Below are 23,798 nucleotides of genomic sequence, written 5' to 3' on the forward strand. Positions count from 1 at the left end.
GCTACTGTTGCAGGTTGTGATGTTTGAACATGGAAACAATGGCATATAACATGAAAGAAATGGTACACAGGAAGACTTGAAGGGATGGACAAAGAGCTATAGGGATTTTGCTGTGTGAGTGTGATCCAGGCATATGAAGTGGCGGCATTGTCTATACTGAAGAACTGCTCTTGTGGAAGTGGATCAGTGCATGTTATTTCACAGTATTATGTTCCCTGATAAGGTGTCCTGTTTTCTGTAGATAGACAATCTTGTTCCATGTGGATACAACAATGCTAACAGAGATGAGAACTAATAAAACAATAACTGGCAGAAGGAGTGGTCAGTCTTGAATGAGAAGTGAGGCTGTGTGCATGTTATAGTGTGAGCATGTTCTAGATGCTGCAAGACATGGGTGTTATGGCAAATTCAGTCATTGGCCTTGTGATCCTGTGTTCACCAGTGATCAGGGTTGCAGGCCCTGTTTCGGCATGGTGTTGTGTCCTTGGGAAAGGCACTTTACTCTGATTTTCTCACTCCACTGAGGTGTGAATGAATACCTGACTTAAGTTGGGGAAGGTTAAAACTATCGAAGAAGAGGATTGGGCCCTGCCTTCCTGTGTTGAGCTGTGGACGCTGTGGATATGAATTCACTGCTGTGATGGGCATTAAAGGTTCTGGGTCCTTTCACCTTTTTTTTTTTTTTATAAAAAAAAAAAGACTGAATCATTTATAAAAGATAGCAGCTCACCTCACCTAGGCCTGTTGTTCAGTTTGGGACACAGGCCGCCTGGAGTTGTCCAGCCATGCCGGTCCTGTGCAAGTCACTCCAGGTGTCCCCAGGTGCAGCCTGTTCTCTTCATGTCGGCCTCCCCGAGGCGCCACGCATTTCTTGGACGCCCTCTTTTTCTCTCTTCCAGTGAGTGCCAGGCCAGAGCTGGATGCAGGGCTGTGGAGTGATGGCCCATCCACCTCCACCGTCTTTCATGAGGATCCCTTCTTCTGCAGACCGCTGTCTTGTTCCCACCCATAGTTGGTCAGGACTGATTCTCTCTGCCCAGCAAATCGGAAGGCAGGTGTTGATGAAAGTGCAGTTGGGTTGAGCCGGATGAATCAGGTGACTTCAATCTCACACATCTCAGTAAGCCCTGTGGAGTGTTGTTCAGATGACTGTGTCAGAGGTCCTGATGACGTCATCAGTGCTGACACTGCTGACCTTCAACACACACACACACAACAACAACAACAAAAACACAAAATCGTGGGTTCAAATTGGTGATCTTCAGTGCATAAAGCTTGCAAGGCCTCTGTGATCACATATATATTGATACATTGCCCGTCATGTCGACCAAGCCCAAATGTCATTGTGGAATATAAATCTGCATAACAAGATAAGGAGATGGAAATCACATGATAAAAAAAAAGGGAACAGAAAAGGTGATACTGAGCTAGAAATCAAGGTCACAATGTGGTGGTGTGCAACTGGAGGGGGAGGGAGCTCTGTGCTTGCTGTAGAATGAAGCACACAAACCTTTAATGACCTATTAAATGGCTGGACAGAAGTATGGCCAGCTGAACAATTAATCAGCATGGAAAACATTCCTCCTCACCCCACCTTCACAGTCCCCAACGCCTTGTGACATCAACCATAAATAACTGCAAACTGCTGTAGGTACGATTATTGTGTCCAATCAGACCATCGGAACAGCAATGGAGGTAACTGCTGTCCTATCTGGGCTGGAAATTGATCATGATGGAGAGTGTATCACCACATAGACTTTTAAGTCCGTGGTTTCATCCCCACTCTCTCGGCCAAGAGAGCTTGAGTACAGCTGACGTTGGGATGGGTTATGTGGGTAGATGTATCAGGTGTAACTTATCAGGGTAGGTGTATCGGGTGTATCTGTTATCAGGGTACATGTCTAGGGACCTGTGATAACTGGCATACAGTTCGGTGTGGGTTCGTCTGAAGATAATGGATTCACTGACAAGGCCACTGCAGGTAACACATCATATGCATAAAGTTAGCTGTATCACCACACTTATTGCTTGTCTCGAGCCTCAGTCGTTGCAGTTAATCCCACACTGACGGTCAATAATTTGTTGCGGACTGCTTCAAGTTACCTGTAACATGGACAGTACGCATGATGTCTCTCTAATCTCAACGGGTTCTCGTTGTCTCTCATTGATTGTTTACCCTGATCTGCTGACCAGACACCGTTAATTAGGTGAAGTTGTGAAACTTCCTTAACTCGACACAAGACAGTGTGTGTTTGGGTGAAGATCGTGACAAGGAAAGGCATACTGATATTTTCCTTGGACTGGAGTCGGGACGATTCAACGGAGTTGTGAAACAGAAGGATCTGGTCAACAAAATCAGGTAGATCAGTTCGTGGCGTTAATCTCTCTCTCTCTCAGTGTGTGTGTGTGTGTGTGTGTGTGTGTGTACGCGCGCGTGTCACATGCATGTGTACGTGTGGGGTGTGATGTTGTGGAAGTGACTGTTCTCTGTCGGACTGATCTGACACGCTGTATGGCATGTGTGAATGTAGACATAATAATTTTATCAACGTTTCTTTAAAAGACTTCATCATTTTCATGACCTGTTGAGTACGAAGTAGAAAATGATCATAGTGTGAATGATGGCATGCAAAGTTCGGTGTTTGGGGTGAGGATTTTGTGAACTAAAACCAAGATTATAAATTAAATAACAATGGACAGCTTTCTAGATATCACTACAAACCACACGACAGCTTTCTATATATCACTGCATACCACATGACAGCTTTCTAGATATCACTACATTCCACATGGTAGCTTTCTACATATTACTACATACCGCATGACAGCTTTCTAGATGTCTTTTTTCTTAACCAGTACTATGGGTGACGAATATGGGGAGGCGGCCCTTTCAATTACATTCAGTTTCAGCATATTGTCCACTTCTTCTCTGATTATGTCTCTTGTGGCATGAGGTAGAGGGTACTGTGGAGTCCTGATTGGCTTATCCGTCGACATCACAACCTCACACTCATCCAGAGTAGTCAGCAAGGGAACGTCTGTCAGCACATCACTAAACTCACTGCAGACCTCCCGAAGCTCTTGGTGCATGTCCGCGTTTTGTGGATCCAGGTTGACGTCCTCTGGTCCCTCCTCAGCTTGTAACGGAAGCAATGGGATCTCTGAAGACGTGTATCCAACTTCTTCAGGCTCTTCTTCCACCACGACAGTGGCTGCTTTCCTCGGTCCTGTCAGTGTATTTCTTGAGAAGATTGATGTGGTATAACTTCTCTCTCTCCTTTACCTTGACAATATAGTCGTTCAGGCCTTTCTTCCCAATGACCAGATACGGACCCTTCCAAGACATTTGGAGTTTGTTCTTTTTCTCTGGGAGTAACAGAAGAACTTTGTCACCAATTTTCAGACTTCTCTGTACGGCCTTCTTGTCGAATGCCTTTTTGTGTACTTGGGCTGCCTCTGCCAGACTCTGCCTAGCAATCTCACATGTCTCTTCAATCTTGTTTCGGAGGTCCACCACATATTGCGATGCAGTCTTTACTTCTTCGTCTTCCACTTCCTTGGTCCAGAGTTGTAAGACGTGCATGGGGCCCCGTACTGTTCTCCAATAAAGAAGTTCAAAGGGAGCAAATCCCGTAGATTCTTGAGGCACCTCTCTGTATGCAAACAAAATGGCAGGGAGGTAACGATCCCATGTCTTCGGTTTCTCGAGGCATAGCCTTTTCAACATGCTTTTGAGGGTGGCGTTAAATCTTTCGACCAACCCGTTACACTGGGCATGGTAAGGAGTAGTTGAAATGCCCTGGACAGACAAGAGGCGTTGGACCTCTTTCATGACGTTGCTGACGAATTGTGTGCCTTGGTCTGACAATACTTCTGCAGGTATCCCAAGTCTTGACCACATGTCAAACAGTGCTTCTGCGACTGTCTCTGTCTCAATACTTTTCAGTGGAACTGCTTCTGGGTATCTCGTTGCATAGTCTACCATTACCAGGATGTACCGATAACCTCTTTCTGAAGCTGGTGTGATAGGGCCCACCAAATCCACAGCTACGCGTCGAAAGGGTTCATCCAGTAGAGGCATCTTTTCCAGGGGGGCTTTCTTTATGAGTCCTCGAGAAGTTGTTCTTTGGCACTGGTCACAGGAAGAACAGTATCTTCTGATGTCAGAACACATGCCTGGCCAGTAGAAAGATTGCCACACCCTTTCACGAGTTTTCTTGGCAGCCATGTGTCCTGCCATAGCGGAATCGTGGGCAAGGTGCATGACTTCATCTCGCAGGGACTTGGGCACAACAAGCTGGCTGTACGACCCCGTGGGTCCAGAGTAAACACAGTACAGAAGCTTCTTCCTCTTCTCGAAGTGTACAGTGCAACTCCTAACCTTGAACTGTTGCCCAGACTCTGCATTCTCGCGCACCCTCTTCAATGTGTCATCATCTTGTTGCATCTGGAGAACTTGCTCGGGCCCAATCTGTCCGATCAGTGGCTTCGATGCAGGCAAAGGTTTTTCAGGGGTTCGTTTTTTGTGTGCCATGGCCCTGGTTTCAACGGCTCCTACTTCAGGATCAACACTGTACACTGGGACTCGACACTCTCTACCTGGCTCAAGCTCCACCCGATTCCCAATGATGACAGGAACCAAAGAGTTTTCCATTACCAAAGCTAAGGCTTTGCCGGTAAAGAAAGGCGACTCCAGCATAACATGGGCAGTGTCGCAAAGCTCTTGGTGTCCTGTTGATGCCAGTGTGATGCACTTCTTTTTACCAGTACACATTGCAGGAGAAACCAACGCACTATCCACTATCAGAGAATCAGCCCCGGTATCTCTCAGTGCTTCCACCTCCCTCCCGTTCAAACGTACCATACAACGAGGGTGGAAAACCTTTGCACTACACCTTTTGCAAAGTGCAGGAACCCTTTGTACCTGTTTTCGTGGCGAGCTTGACACCATAGCCGCCATTTTGCAGTCTTTTTTCATGTGACCTGGCCTTTTACATTTGAAGCATAAACCCTTCTCCCTAGCAACCCTGAGGGAATCTGATTCTAAACCCACTGATTTGGAATCCTTAACTTTGTCATTTCCCTGACCTTTACTTGAGCTGCTGGAAGTGCCAGACATCTGAACCTTCCGGGTGGACTTCTTGGCCTCAACGACGACGTCAGCAGCTCGAGCCGCTTCCTGGACGTTGGCTGGTTGTCGCTCTCTGACCCTGATGGCTAAATCAGTGGACAGGGTCTCCATGAACTGCTCAGCTATGATAAGGTCTCTCAAATCCTCAACCTTGTTTACATCCTTATTGGATAAGCTGGCCCATTTCTGGAAATAACCATCCAGTCTTACGATAAATTGTTCGAAAGTTTCGCCTGTTTCTTTACGAGCCTCTCTAAACTTCCGACGATAGCCCTCTGCTGTAAGGTTAAACCTTTTCATCAGTGCAGCACGAAGACTATCATAGTTATTCTGTTCTTCAGGACGGAGGGCAAAGTAGAGGGATCTTGCAATACCCGTAAGGTAAGGCAGCAGGTGACTTGACCACGTTTCCTTTTCCCACCCCTGTAGCTCAGCTATCCTCTCGAACTGGTTTAGGTAGTCGTCCACATTATCTCTGTCCTCTAAGGGATTCAGTTTCAGACCCTCAATTCTCCTTTCCCTTCTCAGCCGTTCCTCATCTTCATGCTTCCTTCGAGCCTCTTCGGCCTCGATCCATCTCTGCTATGTCAGCTTTCCTTCTTTCATCTTCTCGGTCTAAAAGAAGTTTCCAGCGCTTTTCTTCTCTCTCTTCCTGCATCCTCAGTCTCATTTCTTCTTTCTCTTCATGCATTCTCAGTCTCATTTCTTCTCTATCCTGCTGAGCCTGTAGGAAATGGATCAACACTGCGGACATGTCAGTGGCTGGAGCTGAAGCTGGACTGAAATGTGAGCTGGGATCAGTCTTGATCTCTCGCTCCACTTCTTTCTCACCAGGTCTTACAGAGTCGACCAACTGACTAATGCCTCTTGATCTACCCCTGCCAGCTGAACCCTTCCCATACCTGCTGAGAGGTGTTTCCTGCAATGGAGTTCTGGGACCTGACTGCTCTTGAGCCAGATCCCCAGGTTCTACATCACCCTGTTTACTCGCCATTGCCATAGACCGTGTAAACATCCCAAAAAGTCTAAGAAAACAAAAGGAAAATCAATCTTGAGTCAAGACAACGACTTGGGTCTACAATTCAATCATCAGATTTGAAATAACACCATTTGAAAACAATTAAGAGAGAGATATATATACGCAATGTATGGGAAAAAACAACAACAAAACCTTAACCTCTACATAACACAAACCCCAAAGTTCCTGAGCGAAATGACAATCAAATACCCCGCATCTCCACCATTGTCGCGCCCCGACCCTCCTTGGACGGGACCTACCTTCTCACACAGAAGGAATCAGGAACTAGAAAGGTTAAATAAAGTTTTATTACACGACGAACAATTGCAAATACAAATAAGAAACCCCCCAGACAAAAAGTATACTGTCAAACTATGGCATACAGCCCTCATGCAATCAAAGCACACACATGCACACGCACACACACATACACACACACATACTCATGGTCACACACACACAAACTTGGATCCCGAGTGATGACTAATGATAAAGTCGATGTCCCTTCTGGGAACGTGAGGGAAAGAAGGGGAGGGGACAAACACCAATCTTGACCTCTTTCACCTACTCCTACCGCAAACGGTGGGCGGCACTGTTGAGGGGGCTGGCGGAAAAGCCGGTGTGATGAAGTTCGACACAAGATGATAGACGATGCTGCGACGAGGGACGACGATGAGAAGATGGACGAACGGGTGATGTCCGGGAAGGGTCAAAGGATGCAAATGGGCTGGGAAAAGGGAAACAAGGGAAAAGGGACGAAAGGGAATAGCTGGGCTGTAGCGTCCACGTTCAACCCAGGACGTTATCGGAGTCTGGCGAAGGGACGCAGCCAGTCTGTCGTCCCAGCGGACTCAGGCGGAAAGGGAGATACCAGGAACAGGAACAAGAACAAGAACAGGGACAGGCCTAAAAGGCCAATATTACTATGACAGTAATATCACAAACTAGCATAAACATCAAAATAACAATTTTAAGACTTAATTCAATTACGTAATAAGAAAATCTGCTTTAATCACTGCACTTGGCAAACACGGCTCAGTTCCAATAAGTGGTTAATATAAAACCCAACCAAATGCAAAACAATAACTACTACTACCACTACTGCCACCACTACCACTTCTACTGGCACTACCACCACCATTACTTGGGAAATGAACTTATCCGAGACCTATTACAATACGGAAAAATTACAACAATGAATTTTACTCAAAATCCCCCATAATACTAGGACGAGTAATGATTTAATACAGTGCAGCAAGAAAATCAATTAACCACGTATAACAACAAACAAGCTAGTCAACCACTTTTATGCTTTACAGAATCATTTCGAAAGAGACCCCCTCCTATTTATCCAATGCAGCATTTACACACACACACACACAAAAAGAACGAGAACATTTAAACGTTTAACTGAAAATAAATACTAGCTACTTACATGGAACAACTTGTTCCCCTGGTGGACTTGGCTAGTCAGGAAAACCTAACTTCAACACACACAGGTGTTATACACAACTGGGCAATACATGTTGCCACATCCAGAACATCCACATGGATGTTACTCTTGAGAGCTCTGCCGCGCGTCTGACTTCCAAAAACCAGTTTCAAAAATTCAGCTGATGCTGCCCTGAGTACAGCTTAATGGAAAAATAAAAACCCAGCACGTGAAAACCCAGGAAATGACACTATATGAAACTCAAGCACACAAAAACAACAGGCGTTCGAAGTTTATACATTATACAAATCCATCTCCATACAGGCACACGAAATAGGAAAAGGGTCAAAAGGTAAAAAATGTAATCCATCTCGCGACACTAGATATAACTACATTCCACATGCTAGCTTTCTACATATTACTACATACCGCACGACTGCTTTCTAGATATAACCACATTCCACATGCTAGCTTTCTACATATTACTAGATACCACAAGACAGCTTTCTAGATAACACTGCATACCGCATGACAGCTTTCTAGATATAACTACATTCCACATGCTAGCTTTCTACATATCACTACATACCACATGCTAGCTTTCTAGATATCACCAAATACCGCATAACAGCTTTCTAGATATCACTACATGCCGCATGACAGCTTTCTAGATATCACTACATACCACATGACAGCTTTCTAGATATCACTACATACCGCATGACAGCTTTCTAGATATCACTACATACCACATGACAGCTTTCTAGATCTCACTACATACCGCATGACAGCTTTCTAGATATAACTACATTCCACATGCTAGCTATCTACATATTACTACATACCGCATGACAGCTTTCTAGATATAACTATATACCGCACGACAGCTTTCTAGATATAACTACATACCGCACGACAGCTTTCTAGATATCATTACATACCGCATGACAGCTTTCTAGATATCACTACATACCGCATGACAGCTTTCTAGATGTCACTACATACCGCATGACAGCTTTCTAGATATCACTACATACCACATGACAGCTTTCTATATCACTACATACCACATGACAGCTTTCTAGATGTCACTACATACAACATGACAGCTTTCTAGATATCACTACATACCGCATGACAGCTTTCTAGATATCACTACATACCGCATGACAGCTTTCTAGATATCACCACATACCGCACGACAGCTTTCTAGATATCACTACATACCGCTGGCTATCTTTCGATGTGTCGAGCTCTACGAAGGTCGTTGTATGTACGAACTTTCTGTGCTGAAGTGTGTTTTGCATTATTTACGAGTTATGATTGTATTGTATCGTTTTAAACACACACACACACACACACACGTCCGTATGCAAGAGCAGAAAAATTTTCTTGTGATCTTAACAAGCGTTTTAACTGTCTCGGGAGGTTATAAAATATACAGCTTTAGACTTGGAAAAGTCTCAGATGCTTATGATGGTAGCTGTGTGGACTCAAATGACACCTTCAATCGTGGACACTGACTGATGTTATGTCAAGGACACTGACAGTTGCAGATAAGGAGAGTAAAAGTCTGCTGCACAACCACATTCATACCCTCCGCACCCCCTAAAAAAGAGAGAGAGAGAGAAAAAAGCCACGTCTAACAAGAATTCAGGGCGTTTATGAGAAACACATCTCGCCACCCCTCCCCCTGGTTACTCATGCACACTTTAACTGTTGGCGCTCTGAACCTCTGTGCAAACTGTTGGCGCCCTGAACCTCTGTGCAAACTGTTGGCGCTCTGAACTTCTGTGTAAACTGTTGGCACCCTGAACCTCTGTGCAAACTGTTGGCGCGCTGAACCTCTGTGCAAACTGTTGGCGCCCTGAACCTCTGTGCAAACTGTTGGCGCTCTGAACCTCTGTGCAAACTGTTGGCGCTCTGAACCTCTGTGCAAACTGTTGGCTTCCTGAACCTCTGTGCAAACTGTTGGCGCTCTGAACCTCTGTGCAAAGAAGGAGTGAAGATTGCATTATAAACATTCGTCATTACAATCATTATCATCACTGAAGGTAAGTGTCTGAGCCCTGTGGGCACACTGACACATAAAATGACTGTTCCAGGTTATGGATATATCCTCCCTCGCCTTTCATGTATGTCCCCGTTCTGTTAAACAACGTGTCCCTGGCAAACCACACCTCCCTCCTCCCCTTTTTTCGCTCCATCACCTCCATCCCCACCCCCATCCCGGTTTTTCCTTGAACTGTAATACACACTACTGGTGTGATGAACCACGTCTGCTGACTCGTCACTGCACAGCTGTAATGCACACTACTGATGTGATGAACCACATCTGCTGACTCGTCATTGCACAGCTGTAATACACACTACTGATGTGATGAACCACATCTGCTGACTCGTCATTGCACAGCTGTAATACACACTACTGATGTGATGAACCACATCTGCTGACTCGTCATTGCACAGCTGTAATACACACTACTGGTGTGATGAACTACGTCTGCTGATTCGTCATTGCACAGCTGTAATACACACTACTGGTGTGATGAACCACGTCTGCTGACTCGTCATTGCACAGCTGTAATACACACTACTGATGTGATGACCTACGTCTGCTGACTCGTCATTGCACAGCTGTAATACACACTACTGATGTGATGAACTACGTCCTCTGACTCGTCATTGCACAGCTGTAATACACACTACTGATGTGATGAACCACGTCTGCTGACTCGTCATTGCACAGCTGTAATACACACTACTGGTGTGATGAACTACGTCTGCTGACTCGTCATTGCACAGCTGTAATACACACTACTGGTGTGATGAACCACGTCTGCTGACTCGTCATTGCACAGCTGTAATACACACTACTGATGTGATGAACCACATCTGCTGACTCGTCATTGCACAGCTGTAATACACACTACTGATGTGATGAACCACGTCTGCTGACTCGTCATTGCACAGCTGTAATACACACTACTGATGTGATGAACCACGTCTGCTGACTCGTCATTGCACAGCTGTAATACACACTACTGATGTGATGAACCACGTCTGCTGACTCGTCACTGCACAGCTGTAATACACACTACTGATGTGATGAACCACATCTGCTGACTCGTCATTGCACAGCTGTAATACACACTACTGGTGTGATGAACCACATCTGCTGACTCGTCATTGCACAGCTGTAATACACACTACTGATGTGATGAACCACGTCCTCTGACTCGTCATTGCACAGCTGTAATACACACTACTGATGTGATAAACCACATCTGCTGACTCGTCATTGCACAGCGAATACAAGTTACTTTTATTGACCGTCCGTCCCCCTACTTGGAGAGGGCAAGAAGGTTCTGGTGGGAGGGTTGGGGTGTGGGGGGGGGAGGCGAGGGGTGGAGAGAGGGAAACGATTTTGTTTAGGTCAACTTGTCACCAGGACGACGAAAATAAATGAATGAATAAATGAATAGATAAACAAATGTATAAATGACAAACAGATAGATAAATAAATAAATAAAACTAGACAAACAGATAAACAAATGAATAAAATAAATAGATAAGTAAACAAACAAATATAAACAAACAAATAAATATATAGTAAGATAAGTGAATGAATAAGTCAATAATTGAATAACTATATATATATATATATATATATATATATATATATATATATATAGAGAGAGAGAGAGAGAGAGAGAGAGAGTCCATAAATAAATAAATGTCTAAACAGAATTCCACTATAAACAAAGCCCGGTGACTGTGGCAGCCGTGTCCAGCGCCATGAGCAGCATGGAGGCATGGCAGGCGAGCTGTCAGTCGGAGGACAGCGCACGGCTCGTGCGGCGTGCCCCCCGCGAGGTGACCCTCAAGGTGGTGGTGCTAGGGGACCTCATGGTGGGCAAGACGTCACTGGTGCAGCGCTACGTCAACAACGCCTTCAATCCCTGCTACAAGGAAACCATTGGGGGTATGGAGCACGTGGTCCTTGTGACTAAAACTGGGGGTGGGGGGGGTGGGGGGGTGTATGGAGCACGTGGTCCTTATGACTAAAACTGGGGGTGGGGGTGGGGGGGTATGGAGCACGTGGTCCTTGTGACTAAAACTGGGGGTGGGGGGGTATGGAGCACGTGGTCCTTGTGACTAAACCTGGGGGTGGGGGGTGGGGGGTATGGAGCACATGGTCCTTGTGACTAAAACTGGGGGTGGGGGTATGGAGCACGTGGTCCTTGTGACTAAACCTGGGGGTGGGGGGTGGGGGTATGGAGCATGTGGTCCTTGTGACTAAAACTGGGGGTGGGGGGTGGGGGGTATGGAGCACGTGGTCCTTGTGACTAAAACTGGGGGTGGGGGGTGGGGGTATGGAGCATGTGGTCCTTGTGACTAAAACTGGGGGTGGGGGGTGGGGGGTATGGAGCACATGGTAAGTGTGACTAAAACTGGGGGTGGGGGTATGGAGCACGTGGTCCTTATGACTAAAACTGGGGGTGGGGGTGGGGGGGTATGGAGCACGTGGTCCTTGTGACTAAAACTGGGGGTGGGGGGGTATGGAGCACGTGGTCCTTGTGACTAAACCTGGGGGTGGGGGGTGGGGGGTATGGAGCACATGGTCCTTGTGACTAAAACTGGGGGTGGGGGTATGGAGCACGTGGTCCTTGTGACTAAAACTGGGGGTGGGGGGTGGGGGTATGGAGCATGTGGTCCTTGTGACTAAAACTGGGGGTGGGGGGTGGGGGGTATGGAGCACGTGGTCCTTGTGACTAAAACTGGGGGTGGGGGGTGGGGGGTATGGAGCATGTGGTCCTTGTGACTAAAACTGGGGGTGGGGGGTGGGGGGTATGGAGCACATGGTAAGTGTGACTAAAACTGGGGGTGGGGGTATGGAGCACGTGGTCCTTGTGACTAAAACTGGGGGTGGGGGTGGGGTGTGGGGGTATGGAGCACGTGGTCCTTGTGACTAAAACTGGGAGTAGGGGTGGGGGTGGGGGTATGGAGCACGTGGTCCTTGTGACTAAAACTGGGGGTGGGGGTGGGGGGTATGGAGCACATGGTCCTTGTGACTAAAACTGGGGGTGGGGGTATGGAGCACGTGGTCCTTGTGACTAAAACTGGGGGTGGGGGTGGGGGGTATGGAGCACATGGTCCTTGTGACTAAAACTGGGGGTGGGGGTATGGAGCACGTGGTCCTTGTGACTAAAACTGGGGGTAGGGGTGGGGGGGTATGGAGCACGTGGTCCTTGTGACTAAAACTGGGGGTGGGGGTGGGGGGTGGGGGGTATGGAGCACGTGGTCCTTGTGACTAAAACTGGGGGTGGGGGTATGGAGCACGTGGTCCTTATGACTAAAACTGGGGGTGGGGGTGGGGGGTATGGAGCACGTGGTCCTTGTGACTAAAACTGGGGGTGGGGGTATGGAGCACGTGGTCCTTGTGACTAAAACTGGGGGTGGGGGGTGGGGGGGGTATGGAGCACGTGGTCCTTGTGACTAAAACTGGGGGTGGGGGGTGGGGGGGTATGGAGCACGTGGTCCTTGTGACTAAAACTGGGGGTAGGGGTGGGGGGGTATGGAGCACGTGGTCCTTGTGACTAAAACTGGGGGTGGGGGGTATGGAGCACGTGGTCCTTGTGACTAAAACTGGGGGTGGGGGTGGGGTGGGAGGGAGCATGCGGGGGCCTTGTAAGAACATTGCAGGATGAATGAATGAATGAAGAGGCGCCGTGACGGACTCTGACAGGCGGTGGACTTGCGATCCAATGTTCACCAGTGATCAGGGTTCGACCCCTCGGCTCGCCATGGTGTTGTGACCTTGGGAAAAGCACTTTAGTCCGATTGTCCTCACTCCACCACCCAGCTGTGAACGGGTACCTGACCTCTACTGTGCATGGACACTAACATCTCAGGGGAATTCTTGTGTCTGTGGACTGGGGAAGGTTAAAAACGGCGGAAGGAGAGGATTGGGCCCCGTCTTCCTGTCCCGGGCCCTGGACACAGTGGATGTGAATTCATTGCTCCTCGTGTCGGCGAAAAGACATGATCACTGGATCCCAAGTCAAACGCCTGACCGCTTCAGTCGCGGCGCCTCTTTCTTCAGTGGTAGCTCCATGAACAAGGTTTCGCACTGTTCACCCCACTGAGTCGTTCTTTCTTTTTCACCTTGTTTCTCTCTAAAGATGTCAGTTCTTGTCCAGTTCGCGAATAGTGATATTTGGACAAGACAAAATGGACGAAATAAAGAGAGAGAGAGAGAGAGAGAGAGAGAGAGAGAGAGAGAGAGAGAGAGACAGAGAGAGAGACAACAGACAGAGACACAGAAACAGAGAGAGACAGTCAGACACAGACAGACAAAGATCGAGAGTGGATCCTAAAGCACATGACGATATTTACCCTCAGATTATAATCAGTCAGTAGCGCTCAACACTGCGGTGAGGTGCACTGACTGACCAAGTGATTTTCAGTGGATTTCTTTGCTGATATATTGATCTGCTATAACCCACTGAACGCTGACATAGACTACAAGACCCTAAACGTGCGCATTTGATCTTCTGCGTGTGAATACACACAAATGGGGTTTGAGGCACAAACAGATCTGCACATATGTTGACCTGGGAGATCGGTAAAAGCTCCACCCTTAACCTACCCGGTGCTCTGGGGATCGAACCTCAGAACTGGGGCGATAATCCAGCGCTCTTACCATTCAACCACCGCATCATCACCCCTATGCCTTTGTTATGTTTATTTCAGTGACACCATCACCCCTATGCCTTTGTTATGTTTATTTCAGGGATACCATCACCCCTATGCCTTTGTTATGTATATTTCAGGGACACCATCACCCCTTTGCCTTTATGTTTATTTCAGGGATACCATCACCCCTATGCCTTTGTTATGTATATTTCAGGGACACCATCACCCCTTTGCCTTTATGTTTATTTCAGGGATACCATCACCCCTATGCCTTTGTTATGTTTATTTCAGTGACACCATCACCCCTTTGCCTTTATGTTTATTTCAGGGATACCATCACCCCTTTGCCTTTGTTATGTTTATTTCAGGGATACCATCACCCCTTTGCCTTTGTTATGTTTATTTCAGGGACACCATCACCCCTATGCCTTTGTTATGTTTATTTCAGTGACACCATCACCCCTATGCCTTTATGTTTATTTCAGGGATACCATCACCCCTATGCCTTTGTTATGTTTATTTCAGTGACACCATCACCCCTATGCCTTTATGTTTATTTCAGGGATACCAACACCCCTATGCCTTTGTTATGTTTATTTCAGGGACACCATCACCCCTATGCCTTTGTTATGTTTATTTCAGGGATACCATCACCCCTATGCCTTTGTTATGTTTATTTCAGGGACACCATCACCCCTTTGCCTTTATGTTTATTTCAGGGACACCATCACCCCTATGCCTTTGTTATGTTTATTTCAGGGACACCATCACCCCTTTGCCTTTATGTTTATTTCAGGGATACCATCACCCCTTTGCCTTTGTTATGTTTATTTCAGGGATACCATCACCCCTTTGCCTTTGTTATGTTTATTTCAGGGACACCATCACCCCTTTGCCTTTGTTATGTTTATTTCAGGGACACCATCACCCCTTTGCCTTTGTTATGTTTATTTCAGGGACACCATCACCCCTTTGTCTTTATGTTTATTTCAGGGATACCATCACCCCTTTGCCTTTGTTATGTTTATTTCAGGGACACCATCACCCCTTTGCCTTTGTTATGTTTATTTCAGGGACACCATCACCCCTTTGCCTTTATGTTTATTTCAGGGATACCAACACCCCTATGCCTTTGTTATGTTTATTTCAGGGACACCATCACCCCTTTGCCTTTGTTATGTTTATTTCAGGGACACCATCACCCCTTTGTCTTTATGTTTATTTCAGGGATACCATCACCCCTATGCCTTTGTTATGTTTATTTCAGGGACACCATCACCCCTTTGCCTTTGTTATGTTTATTTCAGGGATACCATCACCCCTTTGCCTTTGTTATGTTTATTTCAGGGACACCATCACCCCTATGCCTTTGTTATGTTTATTTCAGTGACACCATCACCCCTTTGCCTTTGTTATGTTTATTTCAGGGACACCATCACCCCTATGCCTTTGTTACGTTTATTTCAGTGATGAACAGCATTTGTCTTCATTGACAACTGTTGATTATTTGCTTTCAGTGGACTTCACCATGAAACTCATCCAGTGGGAACCAGACTTGAACATCAAACTGCAGTTTTGGGATATTTCTGGTAAACTGTCATGTGGGCGTGTTCATTTCTCTCTCATCTGTCTGTCTGTCTGTCTGTCCCCGCCCCCACCCCCGCCCACCCCTTTAATTATGTAAAAAGTGCTGCCTGACAAAACACAAAGCCGTGTAGTGTATTGTCCACCCAAAGTTAAGGGTTGAGGAAGATAAAAAAAAAAAAATCATTTACAGTTTCACTTTCAGTTTCAGTAGCTCAAGGAAGGGTCACTGGGTTCGGACAAATCCATATACGCTACACCACATCTGCCAAGCAGATGCCTGACCAGCAGCGTAACCCAACGCGCTTAGTCAGGCCTTGAGAAAAAAAGAAATATATATGTATAGATAAGCTTACATAAATAAATGAATAAATAAATAAATAATAATTATGATATAAAAAAAGGTAGTAGTAATGAAAAAAAAGAAGAAAAAAAAGACAACAATGATGATAAATAAGCAAATAAATGTAAAACATGAAGACACACATTCACACATACACCCACACATGCATAACAGATATGCACCAAAAACGCAGTTTCACAGATATGAAAGCACAGTCAAATACATATAAACGTACATGAGCTCCAACACACACAGATCATTTACAATGTTTACAAGCAGTGAACATACGCACGCACGCCACTACACATCGTCAGTTGTTTTTTGTGTATGTTTTTGTGTAAAATAAAATAAAAATGTGTGTGTGTGTGTGTGTGTGTGTGTGTGTGTGTGTGTGTGTGTGCATGACAGAGAAAGGGGGAGAGAGAGAGTGAGAGAGAGGCACAGAGAGAGATACAGAGAGAGAGAGAGAGAGAGAGAGAGAGAGAGAGAGAGAAACAGATAGAAAGATAGATAGATAGATAGAAAAACAGAACCATAGTGTTTAAGGAGAAATATTATATATCTCTCTATGTATATATATATATATATATATATATATATATATATGTGTGTGTGTGTGTGTGTGTGTGTGTGTGTGTGTGTGTGTGTGTGCATGACAGAGAAAGGGGGAGAGAGAGTGAGTGAGAGAGGCACAGAGAGATACAGAAACAGTGAGTGAGAGAGAGAGACAGAGACAGATAGAGAGAGAGAAACACAGAACCATAGTGTTTAAGAATATATATATATGTGTGTGTGCGTGCGCGCGCGCGCGTGTGTGTGTGTGTGTGTGCGTGTGTGCGTGCGTGCATATGTGTGTGTGTGTGTGTGTGTGTGTGTGTGTGCAGGCACTGAACGGATGGGGACGATGACGAGGGCCTATTACCGGAACGCCCATGGCTGCCTGGTGCTGTTTGACCTGACTGACCAGGCCTCGTTCTATCGGGTGCCGGGCTGGAAGGAGGACCTGGACGCCAAGTGTCGGCTGCCTGACGGTTCCTTTCTGCCCTGTCTGCTGCTGGCCAACAAGGTGCCGGGGCTCTCTGTCTCTCTGTGGCTTTAAGATAAGATAAGATAAGATAAGAATAACTTTATTATCTCCAACCGGAGAAATTTGGTCAGGTGCATTATCACAACATAGACAAGTAAACAACATGGGGACCATAACTGTAAAAGTCAACAACAGCTTTTACGAATATTACGAAGATACAAATGTAAAAAAATATCACATACATCGTTTCATACATACATCCACACACTGCAGGTAATAACTAGTATTCTTAAAGTAAAAACAGAAAGAATTAAGAAAACATTATTTGAATATAATTATAAACATAGCCTACTATACTGCACATTGATTATAATAGATAAGATAAGAATAAAGATACGTTACGGAAAACCGCAACCAGATAATCAGCACACACCCCACACACGCGGATTACTTGATTAAACAAGAGTAATAAACATATGTTCTCAAATATGTTCTTTGTCTTGACCCACATCTCTCTCCCTCTGTCTGCTGCTGGCCAACAAGGTGCCGGGAGTCTGTCTCCCTCTCTGTCTTTACCCACATCTCTCTCCCTCTGTCTGCTGCTGGCCAACAAGGTGCCGGGGGTCTGTCTCTCTCTGTCTTTACCCACATCTCTCTCCCTCTCTGTCTTTACCTCCCCTCTCTCACTCTCTCTCTCTCTGTCTTTACCTTTCTCTCTGTGTGTGTGTCTTTACCCCTCTCTCTTTACCTCTCTCTCTCTGTGTCTTTACCTCTCTCTCTGTGTCTTTACCTCTCTCTCTCTCTCTGTGTCTTTACCTCTCTCTCTCTGTCTTTACCTCTCTCTGTGTGTGTGTGAATTTACCTCTCTCTCTCTCTGTCTTTACCTCTCTCTCTCTGTGTCTTTACCTCTCTCTCTCTGTGTCTTTACCTCTCTCTGTGTCTTTACCTCTCTCTCTCTGTCTTTACCTCTCTGTGTGTGTGTGTGAATTTACCTCTCTCTCTCTCTCTGTCTTTACCTCTCTCTCTCTCTTTACCTCTCTCTGTGTGTCTTTACCTCTCTCTCTCTCTGTGTCTTTACCACCCCTCCCTCCCCTCTCTGTCTTTACCTCCCCACTCCCCCCCTCTCTCTCTGTCTTTACCTCCCCTCTCTCACTGTCTCTCTCTGTCTCTGTCTTTACCCCCACCCCCTCCCCTTCTCTCTCCCTCTGTTTTCCTGCATCACAGTCTATGTGTCGATCTGCCCTTTGTGTCTCCCTCCTCCACACCCTGTCTTCCCCCCTCCCGCCCTCTCTCCTTCCCTCTCATTCACTCAGACTCTGTCTCTCCATCTCTCTATCTCTCTCTCCCTTTCTCTCTCTCTCTCTCTTTCTCTCACTATGCTTCATCCTGGTTGATCGATCAATGCGCAGCATAGAACACGAGATGTTCATTTGAATACAGCAAAGTTTGACGCTACAAACAAATAGGAAATGAATTCCGGCACTAGAAATGCACGCACGCACGCACGCACGCACACACACACACACACACACACGCACACACACACACACACACGTAACGCACACAGAACACTTTGCAGTCTCACATAACCAAAGCACGATCCCCAACCGACATACATACATACCCAGACCCCGCCCTCCACACACACACACACACATACATACATACACGCGCGCGAGCGTTAATAAAAGTAGAGTTTGAAATAATATATATAAAAAAAACCTAGGACATTTCCTTTTGCAAGAAACTTATCAGGACAGATACACGGCTGCTATCAGTGACCGCTGATTAAATTAATTGATCATCAGTCAAGGAACGACTCATCATTGGGCAATTACCCCAGTCACGTGTGCTTTCAGGAAGTGGTTTTTACAGGTTATTTTAAACCCCGTTTCAAATGTCGCCATCACTGAGGGCTGTTGACACATAGATATCGGCCACATGCAGCTGCTATCTGTTAATCGGTCAGTCGGTCTGTCACTAACTACAAGTGCATTACCAACACAAATTGCCAAGGACGGGCGCGAGTGCTTACACACTTGCACGCACACAAGAAGGTATACACACGTGCGCATTCACGCACGCACGCACACATCTCACAGTACACATAATCTTTTTTTCTGAAACATTTGAAGCGTTCTTCGTATTCCCCCATCTCCATTTCCCCTTTCTCTCTCTCTCCCTCTGTGTATGTGTGTGTGTGTGTGTGTGTGTGTGTGTGTGTGTGTGTGTGTGTGTGTGTGTGCGCGCGCGCGCGCGCGGGCCTTTTCTTTCATGTGAGCGAAAAACAACAACGCAATAATAAAATGGAGACACCTTATCAGAATGGGTCAGACGTTGGATTTGTGATCCAGTGTTCACCAGTGATCAGTGTTCCAAGCCCTGTTTCAGCGTGGTGTTGTGTCCTTGAGAAAGGCACTTCACTCCGATTTCCCCCACTCCACCCAGGTGTTAACGGGTACCTGACTTTCCCCACTCCACCCAGGTGTTAACGGGTACCTGACTTTCCTCACTCCACCCAGGTGTTAACGGGTACCTGACTGTCCTCACTCCACCCAGGTGTAAACGGGTACCTGACTGTCCTCACTCCACCCAGGTGTTAACGGGTACCTGACTTTCCTCACTCCACCCAGGTGTTAACGGGTACCTGACTGTCCTCACTCCACCCAGGTGTTAACGGGTACCTGACTTTCCCCACTCCACCCAGGTGTTAACGGGTACCTGACTCTCCCCACTCCACACAGGTGTTAACGGGTACCTGACTCATTCCACCCAGGTGTGAACGGGTACCTGACTTCCTCATTCCACCCAGGTGTTAACGGGTACCTGACTTTCCTCACTCCACCCAGGTTTTAACGGGTACCTGACTGTCCTCACTCCACCCAGGTGTTAACGGGTACCTGACTGTCCTCACTCCACCCAGGTGTAAACGGGTACCTGACTTTCCCCACTCCATCCAGGTGTAAACGGGTACCTGACTTTCTCCACTCCACCCCGGTGTAAACGGGTACCTGACCGGGTGGGAAAGGTTAAAACGACAGAAGATGATAACTGGGCCCCGCCTTCCTATACCCAGCCTTAGACACAGTGGGTATGAGTTCACTGCCCCGACTGTCATAATAGACTAGTTTGGCCTCAAGCTTTTTTGAAATGACAGACTGACGAGAGAGGGAGGGTTGTGTCACCCAGAGCGACCTGGTGAACAAGTGGACAGTGACCCCCAATGATGTGGCCACCATCTGCCGGACACACAGCTTCAGCGAGTGGCGAGTCGTGTCCGTCAAGGATAACATCGGGGTGGACGAGGCTCTCAGGTCAGTGCACCGACACAACACTACAGTGAATGAATCAATCATACAGGTAACTTATACAGCGCCTATCCTCGGTCAGAGACCAAGCTCTAAGCGCTTTACAAACACGGGGTCATTTGTACAACAGGCTGCCTACCTGGGTAGAGCCGACTGACAGCTGCCACTGGGCGCTCATCATTCGTTTCCTGTGCCATTTCCAGCCATACTCCATTTTAGGGGATGTGCATGCTGGGTATGTTCTTGTTTCCAATACCACCGAACGCCGACATGGAATACAGGATCTTTAACGTGCGCCCACTTGACCTTCAGTGGTGGTCTGGACGCTAGTCATTCGGATGAGGCGATAAATCATGGTTCCGTGTGCAGCATGCACTTGGCGCACGTAAAAGAAACCACAGCAACATAAGGGTTGTCCCTAACAAAAGTAAGTTGAAAAATCCACCTTTTATAGAAAACCGAATACATTTAAAAGATTGTGGCAACGCGCTCTCCCCGTGGTACAGCAACTCCAACATCACACAGAGATGGAAGAAAAAGGTAACACAATACAACGATTACTCAAAGTGCTCAGTTCTTCCAGAGTGAGGGATTGGATGGTGAGTCTACTAGTTTACAAATTCCTCCTGCGAATACGTCTAATTCATATTTTAGATAAATATCCATTCATTTATAGCATTTATACAATGAACAATTCTAGATCCTGTACGTGTTGTTTTACAAATGCATGTTGTTGTTTTCGCTCTCAAATTTATCTCTTAACCAGCCAGTTGGTCTCGTCATTATAACTGTGCACAGAATGTCAAACGTGTTCGTATTGTTTGTGAAACTTGGTATATAAATGAAGCGTGTTACTTATCTAGCAATTGTCTATGAAAAATGCTCTTTTGGACTAACTCCGGGACGGGGGGTGTGTGTGTGTGTGTGTGTGTGTGTGTGTGTGTGTGTGTGTGACAGCTACCTGTTGCAGCAGATGGTGGCCCAGTCAGGCAAGCGGCGCAACGGAACACTGGCCACCAGCCAGGAGTCCGCCTCCATCGTCCTGTCAACCCCCACCACCTCCTCCCGCTCCCGCTCCTCCCGGTCCCGCTGTTGCTAGAGAGGTCCCCTCTCATACCTCCACCCCCAGCCCCACCCACCCACACAAGCATAGCTCTCACACACACACACACACACACCACCACACACACCACCCACAAACACACACACACACCACTCCACACCACACCCACACACCACACCACACCACACACACACACACACACAGCACAGCACAGCACACACCACACCCACACACAGCGTTCACAAGCATGCTCCACAAACCCAGGTACGAGAGAGAGTACAGCATCAGTGCTCACAACACTTCACTGGCTTCTTGTGAAGGGCTGAATCCAATGCAAAATTGCTTGTCTGTGCTTTCAGTGCCTCTATCACAATAACATGCTACCATATCTTTCAGATATTCTCCATCAGTACTATTCTGCTAGGACGCTACACCTCTCTGCTGACAGTTCCTCACATCCCTTAATACCTTTGATTTTTTTTTTTTTTAAGTGTCTTCGCCCCACTGTCTGGAACTCCCTACCTTTGTTAGGAAGAAGACGGAGACGCACCTCTGGATTTGACCTGTCCTGTGTATTTTGTTTCTGTTTCCTTTGTTGGGTGTTGAGGTGGTGTGTGTGTGTGTGTGTGTGTGTGTGTGTGTGTGTGTGTGTGTGTGTGTGTGTGTGTGTGTGTGGAGGGAAGGGAGGATGAGAGTGATTTTAAGTATCGTGATTTGTGATGTGTATTATTTGGGCATTGCCATGTGATTGGTTAAAAACATTGGAATTTATTTGAAGTATCGTGATATGATTGTAAGAACTGTGATATTGATGTTGTGACATACAGCTGCATCATTTAGGTGTAGTTATGTGTGATACGAGTGTTGAGTGTTATATGTGGTGTTTTTATGTGAGCGTGTACATGAATTTAGTGATGTGTGTGGTTGGATATATGTGCAGGTTATGTAAGCTAGCTGTCATTTCATAAACTGAAAGTAGCTGTTTAGCTATGCCAGGTGTCACACAGATTCACAGACACACACACATATCTATCTTTCACGGACACACAGACATCCGCCGATATCTATCTATCTATCTATCTATGTGTGTAATTGATGAAGAACGAACACAGAACATGAGGCGTTGGCTGATCATTTGATTGATGAGTTCACACACACGCACAGTGTCTCTGGTGTGTGCATTATAACTGACACCTTATGGTTCAGCTTCACTGTCTCTGATCAATGTTGTGCCTGTGGTGGTGATGTCGGGAACTCTAGTAACGAACAGTGTCAAGCTGTATGTTGTGCCTGTGGCGGTGATGTCGGGAACTCTAGTAACGAACAGTGTCAAGCTGTATGTTGTGCCAGTGGTGGTGATGTCGGGAACTCTAGTAAGGAACAGTGTCAAGTTGTATGTTGTGCCTGTGGTGGTGATGTCGGGAACTCTAGTAACGAACAGCGTCAAGCCGTGGTGTGGGTGTGAAAGAACTCAAATCAATGCTGGTCGCAGCATCAACAAGGGAGGTAATTAAGGACCGTCAGCCTTGCACCGGCTTCACAAACCTCTTACCTCCCTTTAACAGTCAGCCAAACGGGTGAGAGTGCAAGGGCATTCTTGCTCCTCTTTTCTTTTTTTTTTCTTTTTTTTCCCCCTTTTTCTTGTTCTTGTTCTTGACCTTCCCGCAGTCTGCAGGCCGTGGGGTCAGCACTGATGACCTGGCCACCAGTTCTCTCCACCTCTCCCTGTTCCCCGTCTCTCTCACGGCGTCACTCAGTACTCCGGCCTGTCCACTGTGGGATGTTGTCCTCCTGTCTCTATCTGTCTCTCTTCCTCCTTGCACCACTGTGCCTTGTGAGGCTGTCTTGACCAGTGTCTTCACTGTGCCTTGTGAGGCTGTCCCTTGTGAGGCTGTCTTGGCCAATGTCTGTGCCTTGTGAGGCTGTCCCTTGTGAGGCTGTCTTGGCCAATGTCTTATTGTCCCTTGTGAGGCTGTCTTGACCAGTGTCTTCACTGTGCCTTGTGAGGCTGTCTTGGCCAGTGTCTTCACTGTGCCTTGTGAGGTTGTCTTGGCCAGTGTCTTCACTGTCCGTTGTGAGGCTGTCTTGACCAGTGTCTTCACTGTTCCTCATGAGGCTGTCTTGACCAGTGTCTGCACTGTCCCTCGTAGGCTGTCTTGGCCAGTGTCTTCACTGTGCCTTGTGAGGCTGTCT

At 46.7% G+C, this 23,798-nt stretch overlaps 1 protein-coding gene across 2 annotated transcripts; it reads left to right on the top strand.

Annotated features, from left to right (window-relative positions):
* Positions 1-1,993: 1,993 nt before the first annotated feature.
* Positions 1,994-21,656, top strand: LOC143285212 (ras-related protein Rab-7L1-like). Of its 2 annotated transcripts, none has more exons than XM_076592459.1 (6): positions 1,994-2,359; positions 11,330-11,566; positions 15,798-15,869; positions 17,092-17,273; positions 20,424-20,548; positions 21,500-21,656. In XM_076592459.1, exons 2-6 carry the CDS (start codon positions 11,380-11,382, stop codon positions 21,639-21,641), a joined length of 708 nt encoding a protein of 235 aa, XP_076448574.1. In that variant the 5' UTR covers positions 1,994-2,359; positions 11,330-11,379; the 3' UTR covers positions 21,642-21,656. The 2 variants fall into 2 exon arrangements, with proteins under 2 accessions (XP_076448574.1, XP_076448573.1); XM_076592458.1 differs by having other exon boundaries at positions 1,997-2,359; positions 11,366-11,566.
* The last annotated feature ends 2,142 nt before the right edge of the window (positions 21,657-23,798 follow it).

Source organism: Babylonia areolata, chromosome 8 (assembly GCF_041734735.1).
Source record: "Babylonia areolata isolate BAREFJ2019XMU chromosome 8, ASM4173473v1, whole genome shotgun sequence".
NCBI lineage: Eukaryota > Metazoa > Mollusca > Gastropoda > Neogastropoda > Buccinidae > Babylonia > Babylonia areolata.

What these genes read in the sequence shown, in the direction of transcription:
- LOC143285212 (XM_076592459.1), top strand. Translation starts at nt 11,380, where the DNA reads ATGAGCAGCATGGAGGCATGGCAGGCGAGCTGTCAGTCGGAGGACAGC. An exon ending in CTACAAGGAAACCATTGGGG is followed by an intron (nt 11,567 to 15,797) that starts GTATGGAGCACG and finishes ATTTGCTTTCAG; the next exon opens with TGGACTTCACCATGAAACTC. An exon ending in GGGGTGGACGAGGCTCTCAG is followed by an intron (nt 20,549 to 21,499) that starts GTCAGTGCACCG and finishes TGTGTGTGACAG; the next exon opens with CTACCTGTTGCAGCAGATGG.